This window comes from Lichenostomus cassidix, chromosome 1, assembly GCF_008360975.1.
Source record: "Lichenostomus cassidix isolate B80296 chromosome 1, HeHo_3.0, whole genome shotgun sequence".
In the NCBI taxonomy this organism is placed as follows: domain Eukaryota; kingdom Metazoa; phylum Chordata; class Aves; order Passeriformes; family Meliphagidae; genus Lichenostomus; species Lichenostomus cassidix.
Window position 1 is genome coordinate 2,424,369 of NC_139479.1, and position 18,839 is coordinate 2,443,207.

The 18,839-nt window shown below is 43.0% G+C and overlaps 1 protein-coding gene across 2 annotated transcripts in view; it reads right to left on the bottom strand.

Moving 5' to 3' along the window:
• Positions 1-18,839, bottom strand: part of KCNJ6 (potassium inwardly rectifying channel subfamily J member 6) — a 143,011-nt gene that overhangs the window by 80,779 nt on the left and 43,393 nt on the right. The window contains exon 2 of one of the 2 annotated variants that reach the window (XM_085080614.1): positions 16,696-16,744. The exons of the other annotated variant lie outside the window; for it this stretch is intronic. Within the exon in view, the coding sequence (XP_084936740.1) occupies positions 16,696-16,720 (25 nt within the window). The 5' untranslated portion in view covers positions 16,721-16,744. The remainder of the gene's footprint in view (positions 1-16,695; positions 16,745-18,839) is intronic. 2 annotated transcript variants of the gene reach the window in all.

Below are 18,839 nucleotides of genomic sequence, written 5' to 3' on the forward strand. Positions count from 1 at the left end.
AGAGGGAACAGCCTCAGGCTGGGCCAGGGGAGGCTCAGCTTGGCCAGCAGCAGGAATTTCTGCATGGAAAGGGTGCTCAGGCCTTGGCAGGAGCTGCCCAGGGAGGTTTGCAGTCCCCATCCCTGCAGGTGTCCCAGGAAGGCCTGACTGTGGCACTCAGTGCTCTGGGCTGGGGACAAGGTGCCCATTGGGCACAGCTGGGACTGCATGACCTTGGAAGTCTTTTCCAACCTCAGTGATCCTGGAATTCTGTGAAGATTTGTCATGTGTGTCTGAACTGCCTGTGCACACACTCGTGTGTCACGCCAATGAGATTCTAATTTTTTGTAATCACTGCAGGATTCTGGTTTTGTAATCACAGAAGATTCTGTCCTGATGCACATATGAGATAAAAATATTTGTATCAATTTTTCCTTTTATCTCATCAGTTCCTGTTTAGCGACTCTCTGTTCCTAATGCATTTAGGGAATGGAAATGAATGATTTCATGAGCTATTTAAAGGAAAAACCTTTCAAATAATATTTAAGGGGGATTTTTTCCATGGAGGATTTTATTTATGTTATAAAGTTGGAATAAATAATTGCATGCTGTACCGAGCTACAATTCCTGCCTGTCATGTTTTTACCATCTTCATCATATTAATATCTTTTACAAATCTGAGTGAAAACTCTCCTGTAGTGCCTTCCATCAAAACTAGTTAGAAAATACATTAAAATGACAGTTCATTAAGGTGTTGCCAATGCAGCTGCAAAGCTTTCTATCATTTTCTGAACTCTTATTGCTTATATAATAAAGCTACCAGCAAATAGTAATCTTCATGTCACACGTTGCTGCTCTTGGGATGGATTTATTGAGGTGAATATAAAATAATGTGAAGTAATGATTGCAGGAAGGAAAAACAAGGAGTTACCCCATCAGTCTTCCATGATGCTAAAGATGAAATGACTGCTGCAGTAAAATAATACTGTGACAACTTTGTCACTTTATTCTCAAGATGGTGCTAAAGGACTGTGATCCATTGAAATTTGGGGGATAAACTACCAAAAATGCTTATTTTGCTTCGTATGAATTGATATAATGGGAAAAAAAAATTGATTAATTTTTATTTTAAAACATGTATCTGTGCTTGGAGTGACACCAATTGGCTTTGTTAAATAGACTTTCCTCACACTGACATACAGCTGAGTCCATCAGGTGACCAAATTTCACGATCAATTGAAGATGAAACTCTTAATACCTAAAAAACTCTGCTCCATTAATTCAAACCCGAGATAAAAACCACACGAACAGCCTGAATTTTTGGGTGGAAACGCAGCACAGAGCTGTAAAACCTGAATAATTGCTGGATTTTACCACGAATGCTGTGATAACGAGCAGCACTGAGCCCTTGCAGCTTTAAAGGTTCTGCTGCACCACCCTTGGGAGAACCCATGGAGAAGGCAGAGCTGCTGCAAGCTGCTTTAGCTTCCATTTCAGGAAATTTATGGCTTGTTCTCTCTGAAAAATAACAAACTGTTATTTTATGGCTTGCTGCTGTTGGGTTTTTTGGAAGTTAAATTCTGGGTAAATGTGATCCCATCCCTGCATGTAGTGCATCCCCCATGCCACACTGCTGCCTGTTGTCACCCAGGGCTCTGAGTGACACCAGAAAAAATCACTGATGCCTGAGGATTCTTTGCCTTTTCTTTTATATACCCTTTTATACATTTTTATACCATTTTCCTATTTTTTCTGTACCCTTTAGACACTCCTTGTACCCTTAGCCTACACGCTTGTAATTTTTGTAGTTTGATATTTAGCTTAGTCTGGGGTCCTGCAAGGCAGAAAAACCAAATATTCACTGCAAGATGCCAGAGAGCTCTATATTATCTCAAAACTAGAGACTTCAGCCTGGGTTGAAGCCTTCTCTCTGGAATATATTTTGTAAACTGGGCTCTGGCTTCATTTAAAGGAGGGGTGATTAGAATAGGGGGACAATTACTTCATTTATTAAGTTTTTTATTGGGGGATTTTTGCTAGATATGCTAATTTGCAAGGTCCATAAAATTGTATATGTGTTATACTGTGTGTGCATCTCAGTATGATCCACCTTTGAAGAGCTGTGCACCTAAAATCCTATTAAAATACCAAAGTAAAACCCTTTTACCCCTTTTTAACTCTCTCTGCATCCTATTCCTACCAGCCAAAAGCACCATCACCTCACTGTGAGCAGGGGGTGATGCATTACCTGCCTTGTAGGCAGGGGGAGATGAAAGATTTAAGTGTTTTCCTGCTCTGCCTGTGAGAACACATTCCCAGGGATTCTCCTGGATGACTGTTCAAAGGCAAACACATCTCCAGCCTTTGATCTTCCCTCTCCAACAGGCATTTTAACAACAACCTGTTGCCATGTTGATTTATCTGAGTTTATGAAGAGCATTTGCTTTATTCTTACAGGACTGTTGGGCTAAAGCAGCCCAGAAATTCTGCCACAGATGAAAGAAGGGAAGCTGCTTTTATCCGTGTGGGGAACATCCACCACCTGGAAGGTGCTGGGGAGTCCCACAGCCCTCTCCATCCCTGAAGCAGGGGTGATGCCTTAAGGATTTTTAGCTGCTGTTTTTTGTGTATCTGTAGTTTTGGTGTGTAGCTCTGGACTCCATATAGTAAAGTGCTAAAACTTCTGTTTCCAGCATTTCAGACAAAACAATTCCTCTCAGTTGGAAAATCTAAGGACACTTTGCTGCCTCAGAGCCCCAAAATATGTAAACAACAGTGAATTGGGGGAGCAAACTTAGGGTAATTGACATCATCACCTGAAGGTGTAATTGGAGACTTGAGACTGATATGTTAATAAAACAGAATTTATAAATTGTGAAGAACTTGTGACTCACTGTCCATTTTGGGTGTACCCTCTGCAGTAGGCTCTGTCTGCCCTGAATGTACCTAAAAGCCTTCAATAAATTAATCTGCTTTTTATTCTCCTAACTCTGTCTGGCCTCTGTTGCAGGTAAGCCAGTTCAGGCATCAGGTGCTATGATGAGGGAGATTAATGATCTTTACTTCTTCCTTCCTCCCTGGCTGCCACTTCCTGCCCATGTTTTAGAGCCCACAAAAGGCAGGATTCTCCCAAATCCATCACCACTGGGTGGGTTGCTCCAGCACCTCACTGGAGAGGATGAGGAGTCTGATGAGGAATAGATAAATTTGGGATGTCTGACCATGAGTGCCAAGTGCTTTCTTCTGTCAGAAGCCAAGGCAAGGAAAGAGTGAATTCCTCAGGGCTCTGGAATTAGAGATTATCAGCAAAGGCTCTTCATTCATGAAAGCCAGGCTAGCTTTTCCTGGGTGGGGCAGAGCTGGCAGCAGGATCAGATCATGGATTCAGCAGCATCTTTGAATGGTTTAGGTTGGAAAGATATTCCAGTGCCACCCCAGCCATGGCAGGGACACCTTCCACTGTCCCAGACTGCTCCAAGCCCCAATGTCCAACCTGGCCTTGGACACTGCCAGGGATCCAGGGGCAGCCACAGCTTCTCTGGCAATTCCATCCCAGGGCCTCCCCACCCTGCCAGGGAAGGATTGTTATGTCACTGGCAGTGTGAGGTTTAAAACCCGAAAAAATCCTCACCTCTCAGCCCATCACCACCTCCTCCAATCTAATCAAAGGTTGTGCAAGATCCACATCTATTTATAACCCCCCCAAATCTGTGCCTCTTTATGAGTGTGCATAGATCCATTGGAGACATTGAAGAAAAGCTTTGTGCACATGGAAATTGCTTTCTTTTAAATGAAAAAAAAAAAAAATGGAACCAGGTCTTTAATTCCTAGTATATCAAGCATTACCTCTAGTTCTGCAGGAAGAGAATTGGGTAGGATATTAAAGCTTGAAATTACTGAGCTGTTTGTAGAAGTAGTTAGTGAACATGGCCAATAATCTGTTTTCTAAAAAGCTAAATCCCCAATGATATGGAGCCCATGTGCTCGGTGTGCAGGCATGGGATGTCTATCTAATAAATGAATATTTCACAGGCCAAGAGCAATTTGCATGACAGACTGTAAATTAGAATGGCTCCCAAACCAGCCAGTACAAATGGATTCTGAGCAGTGTGAATCAATAACACACACTTCTCCAGCAGCTTCCTCCCTGCTGGGGGCACACAGGAGCTCAAACACCACATCTGTCGTGCTGTTGCCACCTTGGGAATGCCTGGTGCTGCTCTTCCCACCCACATCTTTGGTCTGGTCAATTCTTTGATGTTTTCTGCTAAAAATCTTGGCATGGAAACCATGTGGAAACTTAAGCTCCTCGCTGTTTATGCCTAAGAAAATCCAACTTCTTTGAATACAGGTGTGCAGCTGGCATTTATTTAAGCACAATGTCCCATTGACTCCATAGCCAAAGGTTAGGAATGGGAGAGGATGTTTTTTTGGGATGCATGGTTGTGTCCCTGTGGAAAGTCTCAGCTCCAGGATGCTGATGAGGCAGTGGATAATCCTGAAATTCTGGAAGTGATGATCACAGAGAGACACACTGTGGCTGAGGATTTCCAAAGGGACAGAGTCCACCTCAGACAACACTAATCCTCTATTTTCCTGAGTCCCACCTTTGTTTTACAAACTCCTGTTCATTCTCAATGATCCTACATCCTTCCTCTACAATAGGATGAATATTTTTGTCATTTATTTTTGTGTGAGTTATTGTTAAAAATCTAGTCTTCCTCTGAAAATACCCCAACCCAAACCAAAAAACCACAAAACCGACCAAAAATCCCAAAGGTTGCCTCCACCCCTGGGGTCACTGCTCATTTAACTCTATTCCAATAATCATAGAATCATGGAATGGTTTGGGTTGAAAAGGACCTTAAACATCATCCAGTGCCACCCCTGCCATGGCAGGGACACCTTGCACTGTCCCAGGCTGCTCCAAGCCCCAATGTCCAACCTGGCCTTGGACACTGCCAGGGATGTGGAATCCACAACTTCCCTCTCCTTCTGCTCCCTGTTCATTGTCCCTCAGCCTGATGGTTTTGAGCAGGGAGTGATTTGAGGACATATTCTAGTACCTGTACTTTCAGAGAAATATGGATTTTATGAGGTTATCCAGGTGGAAATAGGATATTAGGATTCTCACCCTTCTCTTCTCTCCTCCCAACTTTTCTCTATTTCTGTTGAACTGTAATTAATTCTCTGATTTTTAGTTTAATTTCTTTCAGGTCTCTATGACAGCTGAATGTTAATATGCCTGATAAAGGATTTTTAACTCTCCTCCTCTCTCCCAAACTCCCTGTCCTGTCTTCATTCCCAGCTCTTGCTGCTGGTGTGAACAGAGGGCTCTGTTATTTCTGTCTGCACAGCTCTTCATCCTTTCATCCTCCTCTTTAATTCCACTGCTTTCCCTCCCTCCTGCACTGCTTGCTTGGGTGTTCCTGTCATGATCTTGTATTTCTTTTCTCTCTGCTCACATCCCTGGAACTGCTGCAACACAAACTCTGTGTGACACACACACAGAGTGAAACCCAGGCTGGATTTTTCTGCCTCTCTCATCCCACTCCACTCTTCCCTGCTGCAATAGTGTTCCCACTTTTTTTCTGCCTCTCTGCCTGCATTTTTTTCCCTCTCTGAAGTTTCTTCTACCTTTCAAAAAGCACAAGGAATCAGATTCTGGTTTTAGACCTGCTCTTCCCCCCTCTGCCTCTTCACCTTGCACCTTTTAAAAGTACCTTTCCTCAGGAAAAGTCCTGAATTACAAATTCTTTGTGCTCTTCCTTGTAAGTGTGAACTCTCTGCTTCAAGAGCTGCGTTCCTGCTTTGCCACAGGCTGTATTTTATATGGTGTGATTGTCTGATATCCTAAAAAATTTAAAATCTAATGGCATGGAAAGGAGGAGGAAAAAGTGGCTGGGAAGTGAATTATCACCACAGGTCAGTCTTATTGGAACAGTGTCTTTCTAAGCCTCAAGGCAAATACTGTGGATTTTTCAGTGCATTTCTGTGCATAAAAGGAGTGGAGAAGAGGAAGAAACAAAGCAGCCTTTTTTCTTTTCTTTTTCTTTTTTTTTTTTTTTTAACTCTGCAGCAATCCATAGAATCTTGGCTGAGATGGGCTAATATTAAAAAGAAAGCACATTGTCACACTCTTCCCACACCTCCGAGCAACAGACTGAACCCTACAGAAGAGACAGTACTCCCTAACATCTGACTGAAGCACATTGGCTTTCCCTGTGCCAAGAAGAGGATGGAAATGGTATCAACACCTTGCTTTTAAAGCGCTGTGAGCAAAGACTAACAACAAAAAAATAAAACAAAAAAAAAAAGAACAGGAGAAGGCGGCTTGTATTTGGAGCTCAAATTGTGATTTACACTGACAATTCCTGTGGTAAGCAATCCCATTGCTTTATTTTTTATTTTTATTCATTTTAGAGGTTTTTACCTCTTAGCTGTCCCTGAAGCTCTAAATGACCTGGAGCACAGCAAGCCACCAGCAGCTCTGGTTTCCTCCTGGGCAGCACTGCCTGCTCTCCCTTGCTGGCCTCCCTGGCCCTAAAAGCAAGATATGCTGAGAAAGTATGAGATAAGAACTTCTTCCTTCCTTCCTTCCTTCCTTCCTTCCTTCCTTCCTTCCTTCCTTCCTTCCTTCCTTCCTTCCTTCCTTCCTTCCTTCCTTCCTTCCTTCCTTCCTTCCTTCCTTCCTATTTTTCCTCTCCCTTTCCCTCTCCTTTCCCTGTTTCCCCATCCCCTCATTCCTCCCCAATCCCTGTCCCATTGTGATTCCTCATCCCTTACAAATGCCAATCCTTCCCCTCATCCTCCCCCCAGCAGATTCTGCTGTTTCAGTTCCCCAACATCCCTGGCTATATATAGCCAATTTGTCTAACTGAGTAGGGGAAGGAAAAAAAAAATCCTTTACTTTCTGTAGGGAATACCAGCAAAGCAGCAAATATTGCCATGGCAACAAGCCTCTCAATCCATCAGGCTCCTGCAGTATCTAATACATAATCTGGAAGGCAGGGACTGGCGTGGAAAAATGAACATAACATATTGGCACTTCAGGATTTATTATCCCTTCCCCGTGACCTTAATTAGCTCACCTTATTTGGGGTAATTATTCAATTTGGGAGAGAAACTTCTCTTTAATTTGGCTTTCCCGAGGAAGCCGATGTGTGATCTGCCTTCATTAAAATGCAACTTTTGACTTTTTCCCCACAAACATGCCACAAAATGGGAGTTTCTATAGTAACACACAATGCAGGCTCAATTTGAAATTATAATCTTTTGATAAAAATGAGTTTCCCCCAGCCCCCTTCTCTATATATTTTCTTTTTCTTAAATATTTGGTTTTGCCACACTGGTTCACCTCTCATCTTTTCCTAAGTTTGAAAAGAGTTTTTTCAATTGAAAAAAGCACCACTGAACTTAAAATGCCACATTCCCACTACTCATTTTCATTTGTACATTATAAATTTTGTATCATTTGGTTACTTTTTCACCTCCCCTTGTTCATTAATTATTAAATTTGTTTGCTCTGACTGTTTTATCCCATGGGAAAAAGAGAAATGCACTGCAAGGGTGGCTGGAAAAGCCTTTCTCAAGTGTGGTGATAGGCCTTGTATTTTTAATCTGGTTTTTTTAGACAATTTCCTTTATGGGGTCTGTTTATCACTCATTCACTATGAGAAATTTAACAAAATTTAATCCTTGACCAATTTCAATAACATTTAAGAAGCATTTCCAGGCCTTCTGCTGCTGAGTGGGAAGATGTAGATCCATAAAATCTTTTGTCGAGGATTTGGAAGTGGAGGTGGGAGGGAGGGAGAAGAGAAGGGTTTGGTTGGAGTTGGGCTGTCCATAAATCCAAAATAGGAGCCTGCAGGAGTGAAATGTTTCATGGAAAGCCAGCCTGGCCTTAAACTTTTCCAGGGATGGGGAAATCCACAACTTTTCTGGATAAACTCTTGTTTCCTGTTACACCTGACAAGCAGTCAGCGAGGTCACACCTCACTGGGATCTGCCCACTCGAAATTATTGGAATAAAGAAATAATTCAGCTGAGTTCACAAGCCTCCCCCCTTCCTTTTCATGCTACCATCACGGGCACCTGATAAAATTAGGAGGCAGAGAAACAGTAGGAGTTCTTCTGTTCACTTTCAGGGGGTTTGCATGGTGCTTTTCAAGCTTTCACTTTGAAACATTACAGCCCAGCACACATGATTGAATGGATTCTAAAAATACACAGCCTTCACCCACAAATTAGTGCACCAGCATGAGTTACTTGTGCCTGAAATAGTAATACTCCCCTAAATAATAATGTTGTCACCAAAAAGACACTCAACTGCATGCAAGAGCAATATGCCATAGGAAACTAACTTAGCAGGAGGTCTGGAGATAGTTCTGTTCTGCCTTGTTTAAAAAAAAATAAGAAGAAAAAAAAGAAAAATTGCCAATACACCATTCAATAGATTTCAGAGGAAATTATTCTTTACCTGTCATTAAAATAGCTATTCAAACAATACTGAAACACGGAGCACAAAAAGAAATTTAAACTGCCACCCAAACTGTCAAGTGAAAGTATAGGTTTTAAAGCTCAACAAAAATGTGCTATTTCCAAGGACAAGGAGTGATGTTGTTTGTTGTCCTTGGGTTTGCAGGTAGGTGAGCAAATGTTTCATGACACATGACATGACTTCATTGTGTAGGATCCTGGGAGCAACAGAGGAATCCTGTGATGTAGAGAGAGCAGGCTCAGCCTGACAATGATAAATATGTCAGATTGTGACAATCGTTGTGGGATTTAGCTCTTGTGAATGAAGGAAAATGGTAATTTAAAGTGTCATGATTTGGAAGCATAATCATCTCCCCATCACTCACTCTCAGTCGGAGGAGAATGGAGCTTCCCTTTGTTCCCTGTGGGAAGTGTGAGCTGCCTGAAGACATGGATGAGACTTGGAGCCAGGCAGGTATCAGATGTGACCTCCTGGATCATGGAATCCCAGAATCCTTGAGGCTGGAAAAGATTTCTAAGGTCACTGAGGCCAAGCTGTGCCCAATGGGCACCTTGTCCCCAGCCCAGAGCACTGAGTGCCACAGCCAGGCCTTCCTGGGACACCTGCAGGGATGGGGACTGCAAACCTCCCTGGGCAGCTCCTGCCAAGGCCTGAGCACCCTTTCCATGCAGAAATTCCTGCTGCTGGCCAAGCTGAGCCTCCCCTGGCCCAGCCTGAGGCTGTTCCCTCTCCTGCTGTCCCTGTTCCCTGGAGCACAGCCTGACCCCCCGGCTGTCCCCTCCTGGCAGCAGCTGTGCAGAGCCACAAGGTTCCCCTGAGCCTCCTTTGCTCCAGGCTCAGCTCTTTCCCAGCTCCCTCAGCAGTTTTCCAGCCCCTTCCCAGCTCTGTTCCCTGCCCTGGACACTCTGCAGCCCCTTCAGGTCTCTCCCTAAAGATTTGAGGAGCCTCAGCAATCAGTGGTGTCAGGGAGGGTAAGGAGAAATGCACCAGTCTGAGGTACATCAGCTCTGCTGGAATCACCTGTGTCTGTCCTGAGGGGTTTTATTTTGGATGAGCTTTTCTCTTTTCCACTATTTTTCTTACAGATATGTGGATTAAGAAATGTATTAGAGAGCCTGGAGATGACAAAGTGGGAGTTCAGCAAAGAACAAGCAGGACTGGAGGCCCTGGATGCTGATGTGGATTATAAAATTGAACAAGGTGATTAGAGAGAGGTTCTGCAAGCTGGCAAATATTTGAAGAAGGGAGATAGGGGAGTTATTTAGGAAGAAGGAGCATTCTCTCGTTATATGGCAGAATTTCAGTGCAGTGCTAACAGCGAGGATCATCAGGTGAACACAACTCTGTCCTCATTTTCCTGCAGAGAGAGATGCCTGTGAGACACTCCTGGGCAGGAACAGCAAAGGGAGCAATGCTGAAATCTGGGATTGACTGATTTTGAGGAGCAGAACAGCCCCACTGCACAATCCCTGGCTCTGAAAGCACTGCTGGACTCCCTGAGAGCAGGACAGAGCTTACAGGTCTCTGCCTTCTTGCTGCTTTATATTTTAACAGCTCTCTCACTGTTGGCAATGACTCTCACTGGAGTCTTTCTGGTTTTCTCCTCCATGTAGTTCAAGATATTTTATGGCGAAAGGAATGGTGGTAAATAAAGTTAGAAGAGGCTGAGCTGTGAGTGTGGGCAATTGTTCAGCAATAACACACTTTGAATTAATGTGTTCTGTGCACACACTTGCAGGCATTATTTCGCCTTTAATGTGGGTAATATTGTCCCTGTTATCCCCTGTCAAATGTTTGAAGAGCAATGGAGGCAGGTGAAAAATATAGGGAGAGCACAGTCCTGCTTTTGGTATTAATTTAATACCTGAATAAAAGGCTTTTAAAAGGCATCAGTCCAAGACACCCTGATAAAACCTTCCTCTCATTGTTTATATTGGAAAATGCAATATAATGCAATCCTTTTTCCAATGAAGTGGGATATTTCTCTTTCACATCACACAGTTTGTCTTGCCATGCTCTATGATATTTTCCATTCATTGATTCTGGGCAACTTGGCAAATAATTTTCGAAGCCTAAGGTTTTGAAAATCCAATACTTTATGGTATTACCTGTTTAGCAGCTGTTCTTGTACATCTCAGATACATATTTTTTTTATTGTTTTTCCCTTAACTGATGACCAACACTCTTTGCTATTCCTCACATTCTATTTCCTAGAACTAAAATCCATAATGGTCTCTTATGTGCTTGATAAAGCTGATCCAGGACAGAGAGTTTTCTACAGCTTTCAGAAACATTGCTCCTTTTTTTCACCACTTAATCCAACTCATCTGCTCTCTGTGAAGACAACTGATCAGACTTTTATGTCTTTTTTTTATCCAGAGTGAATATGAACTTCCTGCCCTTTACATGTACAATCTGCTCCTCCAGCACTGCACAATCCTCACTTCTCCAGCTGAAGTTGTTGCTTGGCACCTTTGGAAAATTTATGTGGATGTGAAATAAATGTAGAAAAACCTCTGCATTAGAAGAACATTAAAATTGTTAAATTAAAATTGAAACCAAGCCCCCAAAAGAATAATGAAATGGTTTAGGCTAGGAGAAACCTTAAAGATTATGTATATTACCAAAAACTCTTCCAGAGTCACCAATTTGTCCTTCAGAAGATGTTGTTGCAATAGAACCATGGTTGGGATCTGTCCTGGGAAGATGGGAAGGTGTTTTATCTAAAAGTTTTGTGCCTACACCACTTGAATTCAGTATGAAATCAAACCCTACTTTGCCCTGGGAAGGATGGGACTGAAAAACCCAGCTTGACTCTGCCATGAGCCATAGGAATGCAAAGAAATACTGAGAATTTTGAAACAGGGGCAGCCTGACTGCAGACTGTTTTAAAAGTAAGGTGACTTAGGAATGGGTCACCTGGAGCTAATAAAAATAAGGGGAAATATATATAAAGCTGAAAGTAACAGGAAATACTCTGTTTCAAGAAGAAGAAAAAGGAGAAGTCCAGTGTAGCCTATATGTAATCTCTGTTCCTAACTAGAAAACCAGAAATCTTTACTTCATTCATAATTCAACTCTTGGTTATCTCATCCCTGAGATTTGGAATTTAATTTTCACAAAGATTTTAGCTTAGCCAAGTAATATTAGAAGTGCTATCAAAATTTAATATGTTTTTGAAAAATCCAAGCTTCTGGAATCATATGACTTTGTGAGAGTCTTGGTTTTCATTTGGGGAAAAAAAAAATTCTGTCCTTCACACTTGCAGAGAAAAGGTAAAGATAAGACCCTTAAAAGCTCAGAGAAAGCCAAGAAAATGCTCTTCACATTGTTATATACCCAGGACTGGAAAAGCTGTCAATCATCTTCCTGCCTAAGACAAGTTTCTTTTGTTAATTATTGCATATGTAAGTTCACAGCTCTTCTAGGCCTCTGTCAGTGCAGCACTGAGACAATAAAACTTCTTGCTTTCCTGCATAATGAATTCCTGCTTGAGAATTTCATTCTCCCCTCAAAACCTGACCTTTGCCACGAAGAATAGACTTTTTTCATTTAATAACAGCAATGTTCCTTCTGTTCTTTTGATCGTGTGAATCAGCTAATTTCTGCTGTGACAACAAAACCAACAACAATATTAAAATAATACATATTCTGATTACTTGTAATTCAAATTTGATCAAAGGTTTAAGGAGTTAAGTTGGAAAGAAATGTTATCAACCTACATAAACAGTATTGAATCAACAGTAATTAGATGTGTCACTTAATAAAGCATTTACCTCTGTGGATTAATATTTGGTACAAAACTGCTTCTCCAGTAATAGATGTCACAACAGAACAGGAGATGAGGAAAATACATCATGTGGGAAAAAGAGGATTCCTATTCTACTCTTGCAACACCTCAAAAAAAAAGATAACCACTGAAGATACAAGAACTGGGTATTTTCAAAATAAAGAGCTCTAACTTCCCCAAGCACAGAAAAATGTCTTCCTTGGATGAGTTTTCCAAATGCTTTGGAGTTTTTGCTCTTGAATTTTGTATTCCAAGGATCCACCCCTTGTGGCAAATGGGTGGTGCTTGATAATGATGGGTGGTAAAATGTTGAACTGGAAATTTGTACTTAGAAATGCTTTCTGAGAGTGAGTAATCAGCATTCTGGAGTGAGGGGAGGAAAGCCAGGCTTTAGGATCAGCTCTTCCAAGGACTGATCCTATACTGCACGAGTGGTGTTGTGTGCTCACAGCACAGCATTGCTGCCCCACTGACTCCTGGTGTGATCATAAAAGGATTAAAATCATAGAATAACAGAATGGCCTTAAAAATAATCTAATTTCAACCTTCCACTGTCCCAGGCTGCTCCAAGCCCAATGTCCAACCTGGCCTTGGACACTGCCAGGGATCCAGGGGCAGCCACAGCTTCTCTGGGAATTCCATCCCAGGGCCTCCCCACCCTGCCAGGGAAAAAAGGTGGAAGTAGAAAAGTCACAATGTCCTATAGCAAGAGGGAAAGTTGGGTATGTATTTACTGTAATGTGCCATATGTTTTTCTCACATGTCATAAAACACTAATTCAAAATAATTGGAACTGCTCGAAAAATTCCAGACTACCCTGGTGCATGTAAATCTGGAAATGCTGTGACTTTTAAGTGACTCAAGGCAGAAACATTTTTCTCTTGATAAACTCTCCCTACAAGTCTGAGAGAGCAATAGGGACACTTCAGACTCAGACAGCAGAGACAAGAAAAAGAAACCTTTAGGGAAAAGCACTTCATGACAAACCAACGTTCTCTTGGGGTTTGTCTGCTCCTGAAATTCCTTCAGGTTGGCTTATATTCTTTTCACCCCCCCTGAGTAAAATTCACGACATCCATAATTCAGAGGGTTTTATCTGGAGTCATCTGAGGTCTCAGTATTCATTATTCCCCTGTCTTTAGAAATACATCCACAGGCATTCGGAGCTCAACATTTTTGTAACAAATGAAGGAACATCCTTATTTTAAACCAGCTCTCCTGCCTCTGGCTGTCCTCAGACAGGTGTGTGTGAGGAGTCACGGGGCAGCAGAGCAAGCAGGGCTGGGCACTGCTGTGTCCCTGCTGCCCCAGCAGATCCTAATTGCATGTCACTGTCACCCATCCAGCCATGCCCATTTTCCAGGTTCCCTCTGCTCATGTCACACAAAATCCATGATTCTGCAAAGCTGAGAGCTTTGCCATCCTCGAAAGAGCCTTTCTTACACACCCAAGCATATTTGGCTACTCACTAAATATCTTGCAGTGCTCATTCCACAAAGCATTCCCAATGGGGATCATTCCCAAGGACTGGATAGATAATAGAGGAAATTTCTCTGAATAAATTTTTCCTGTTGGCCAGATAGATCAGGATGAGCATTTGATTCCTTCCTCTGCTGTTTAATGCTCTCCTGCCTTTCTTGCTGGGCTTTACCCATTTGCAGGCATCAGGTGGGTTAAAAATGACCACCAGGGCATGGGAAACTTGAGAACAACAGGGAGAGAAGAAAACAGGAGTTGCAAGGAAAAAATTTCATTCCCAGTTTCAGGGATGTGCTCAGCTTTTAAGTAGTCTGAGATTATATGAGGCAAATTGCCTAATTCAGACTATAAAGAAATTTTAAAACGCATATGGATTTTGAGGCATTATAAAGGGATTCTTGGACAGTTCCCTGGGGCTCAGTGTAATTGTGGTGGCTTTCTATTAATTCTGTGCTAGAGTTGTAAAATAATAACTTGGGGCAAAGAGTGGTGTTATTTGGTATTCATTTCTGCTTCTCTATCAGCTCCCAGGGACCATCCTGAAAAATTTAGCAGAACACTTCTTGCTAGTTTGTACTTCCACTGTTGCATTAAAATGATTTCCCCCCTCACTTTCTGTTTCTCAACTTTCAGGGAAAACAGATCTCAAGCACAAGGCTCTGTCACTGCACCTCACATCTTTCCATCCCCACGAAGGTTCTATGGAAATAGGACAGAAAATAACAACAATGCAATTTTTTTTTCCCCTTACCGATGTTCCCTACAACGTGACAGAGCCTCCGAGAATGGAAATGCAAAATGTGACAAAAATACAGACTGCTATCCCTGCTGGCAAAAAAAAATATAACAGCCTTGGAACAAACTCTGCATCTCTGTTCTCTCAGTGTCCCTTTGGGGTGCAGTGTGATGTGAAGCTCAGGTGCAGGGGCTTTGCTCAGCTCAGAAACATCCAGAAAATCTTTCTGGAGGAGAAAGGGCAGAGAGCAGTGCTGGGGAGCTTCAGCAAGGTGTTCTGATGGAGGGAAAATACACTGCAGTGGAGAAGGGCATTGATTTTTCCTGGGGCTGTGCAGAGATGGGAACAGAGGGAAGAGAGGAGCGCAGCTCTCGGGTGAAACAGAAAGGCAAGCAATAATTTTGTTATATTGCTACCGTGATCAAGCCATTTCTCCAGGTCTTTGAAACCCTCCCAGGCCTTGAATGCCCTTCTTTATTTTCTCAGTTCCAAGAAAAAGGCCCTGCAGTCCAAGCCAGAGGCCCAACCTCCTCCATTTATCTCATTTCGCTCTGCACCAGCTTCAAAATGAGCACTGTGGTACATTCACTGAGAATTTTATTTACACCTTGCAATGCTGTCGATGATTTATTAAAAATATTTTTAAAATGCCTTGAAATGATCTGAAAATTTCATAAAAGTCTCGCATGAAGTATGAACCAAATCCTCACACCAAGCAGCAGTAAAGCCCTTTAGGCTTCACTGTGTCTCAAAGAAATCAGATCAAATAATTGGCAGGACAAACACACATCCTAAAGGGCATTTTGGAGTTTGTGTTCTCAGTCAGTTATAAAATGTTCTGGAGGCCTCTCTGAACACTCAGAGGGTCTGCTTGCTTTTCCCTAACCCTTTTGGAAATATTCCTCATTTCAGAAAGGTTGTGCTAAATCCAGTGAGTAACTAATGTGTACATTAGATGATATTGTTTATCTGCTTCCACCTTTGATAACAGGTTCCTCCTTTGCTGCAGCCATCAAGACACAATTACACATCCATCCAACACCCAGCAGCACCAGATGGGATCACAGGATGCTTCTGAGAGTGATGGTGAACATCCAGAGAGATTAATGGATCAAAATTACCACCCAGAATCCCAGAACAATTTGGTTTGGAAGGGATCTTAAATCCCATCCAGTGCCACCCCAGCCATGGCAGGGACACCTTCCACTGTCCCAGGCTGCTCCAAGCCCCAATGTCCAACCTGGCCTTGGACACTGCCAGGGATCCAGGGGCAGCCACAGCTTCTCTGGGAATTCCATCCCAGGGCCTCCCCAGCCTTGGCAGGAAGGTTGGAACTGGATGATCTTTAAGGTCCCTTCCAAAACAAGTAGAAAAAAGGGAACTGGAAAGAAATTTCTGATATAAACAATTCATTCACATCTCTGTTTCTGTCTTTCTGCAGTCTCTGGTTAAGCAGAGTGAAATATTTCTCCCTTTTGAAGTTGATTCCTTTAAGCTTGCATAGACTTTGGAGCTGGATAAGTTTTGGGTAAGAGGCAGTGGGTTTCCCAGGATTTCACCCTAAATGGTCTCCAGATTCTGTCCACAAATAAATTATCCAGCCTGAGTCTCTCAGCTACAAAAGCTTACAACCACTACTACATCATCTAGATCCCAAATTATGGCAAAAATACAAACTATTTCTCGTTGGGCACATATTTAAGACAACACAAACCAGAGAAACCAACTGAAAGCTTTCCAGATGCATCTCTGGGCATAATTCCTGTTGGATGAGTGTGGCACAGGCAACAATCCTGAATAATTGCACTGGATTTAGAGTGGCCTTCTGTAAGCTTGTAAAGGAACACATGAATCAAGTAAATTAGGCACTTATTAAATCCACAATTAGTTACATTCTATTTAAAAAAAGCCCTCAGGCTCACAAAGTCAAACATGGAGTAGGTTCTTCTCTGGATTTAAGCCCAAATAGATGGGATTTAAGCAGTGTGTGAAGAAAATAGCAGCCCTTGTTCTGGGGATTCCTATTTTCTTTTGGGTTTTTTTTGGTTTTTTTTTATAGGAGTGGAATGATTGATGATGAATTTGGGAGTGGAGACAGGGCTGAATGAGATCCCTGGATGCAAGCACTGCGTTCTGGGTTTGTGGCATTATGAGAGGGAGGGGGACAGATGGAAAAGGAAAGTGGTTGAACTTCCTATTTGTACTCACTCATCGACTCTGTCAATTTGGCCATCTCTGTTTCTCTTTGGGGCTTCTCCTGGGGGAACAGACAAAATGAAAAACAAATATATATCTGTAATGTAGAAATAGAAATACACCTGAGTGCAAGTGGCAGCGTGAGGGGAGGACATTCATCCATTATATATTTCTGGTTTATTCAGGGATTTGACTTCACTCCTAAATAGCCTGAACCTCTGTGGGTTTTTTTTTCCTTGTAATTTCTCAATTTTTCCTGCTATGAAGTGTGAAGCTTGTATTTATTTATCTGTGTGTATCTAGCTGGGGAAATTGAAATTATTCAATCAAAGTGATAACGGAGGAGGAAATCCTCCCCTGTTTTTCACTCTCTGCTAAAATACCCAAGTGTGTTAGGCCTTCCTGACAAAAGAGCAACCCACAAACCACTGACACTGCAGGAAAAAAGCACTTACTCAGAAATAAATGGATTTGATACGGGAGCTGGAGTGTGTGGTGTGGCACTGGGCTGACACCGAGATGAACTGAGATAATTGAGGGACTCCCAGTCAAACCTGCTGGTCTTTGACTCCTGCTTTTTTTTGTTTTTTTAAATTTTTATTTCTTTTTAAATTTCAGACACTTGTAGCCCCTGAATTTGGTGAAAATCCAACGTCCCAAAGCACAGCTCAGCCAGAGCAATGGAGGCTGGGCCACATCACCTGATTTCAGAGCAGAAATTTGGGCTAAATTCAAACTGCAAAGACCCTGAAACTCCAATTCAGTGGTTTTGAGAGGATGTGGTGGAGCTGCTCTGATCCCTTTGGTGACTGAGCCTCACCTCTCCATTGTGTCAAGGCTGTGACAGTAGCTCTGCTGGGCCACGGGTGAGCAGATCCCAGCTCTTATTTTCCCCAAAATCCTCAGCAGGAGAGAGAATTCCCACCAAAATAGGACTTTGATGGGCAGCAACCCCAAAGAGATGCTCCATATCTCAGTGCAGATCTCTGGGCAGGAATGGCTGGGGATGGGATTGAGCATGGGGACATCTCTCTGTGGCTGGGGCTGTGCTAAAAGCAGCACAGAGAGAGCCATGGGCTGACAATGGGCTCTGCCAGGTGCTATCTGACAGGAAAATGTGGTTTTCCAAGGCTCTTTGGCCATGCCATGAGCAGACCCTGCTGCAGGCTGCTCCAGAGATGCCTCTCCTGCTTTATCTAGAGAGTGGGATCACCTCAGAGCTCCAGAGGTGACCTCTGTCCACCTCTGCCTTGGAATCCCAGGATCCCTGAGGTTGGAAAAGATTTCCAAGGTCACTGAGTCCCAGCTGTGCCCAATGGCCACCTTGTCCCCAGCCCAGAGCACTGAGTGCCACAGCCAGGCCTTCCTGGGACACCTGCAGGGATGGGGACTGCAAACCTCCCTGGGCAGCTCCTGCCAAGGCCTGAGCACCCTTTCCATGCAGAAATTCCTGCTGCTGGCCAAGCTGAGCCTCCCCTGGCCCAGCCTGAGGCTGTTCCCTCTCCTGCTGTCCCTGTTCCCTGGAGCACAGCCTGACCCCCCGGCTGTCCCCTCCTGGCAGCAGCTGTGCAGAGCCACAAGGTTCCCCTGAGCCTCCTTTGCTCCAGCCTCAGCTCTTTCCCAGCTCCCTCAGCCTCCCCAAACAGCCTCTCCTCTCTCCTAAGCACCTTATCCCACTCCTGGCTTTTATCTGATGCAAACCCCTAAAGAAATCTTTCTCTATACCAAATAAGCCACTACTTGCTCTTCAAGAAGTTGGACTTCCACTGCAAAAACCAGCTCGAATGTCACAGTAATGAGAACCCTTGGCATTCATGAAACAAGCAGATAATGCTTCAGAAGTGCATTCATACACCCCTCAGGGCGTTTTATATTAAAAGCAAGGTTTAAGGTTGTGTCTCAGATCTGAGGGAGGACAATGCCCTGAGCCATGCTGATAATGTAGCATCCAGCATCAGATTGATGCTTTGCTATGAAAGGAAATAAAAAAATAAAAAGGAAGGAATGAAGAAAGAAGTAGCACAAGAGTGTCATTTTTTTCAAAAGAAGGAAAAAGGTCCTCTGTGGCAGTTTTTTGCATGGCATTAATCATCAAAGGGAAGCACAGCACTCTGAAAACCATCAGGACTTTGTGTCCATGCTGCTTTATGATGTGA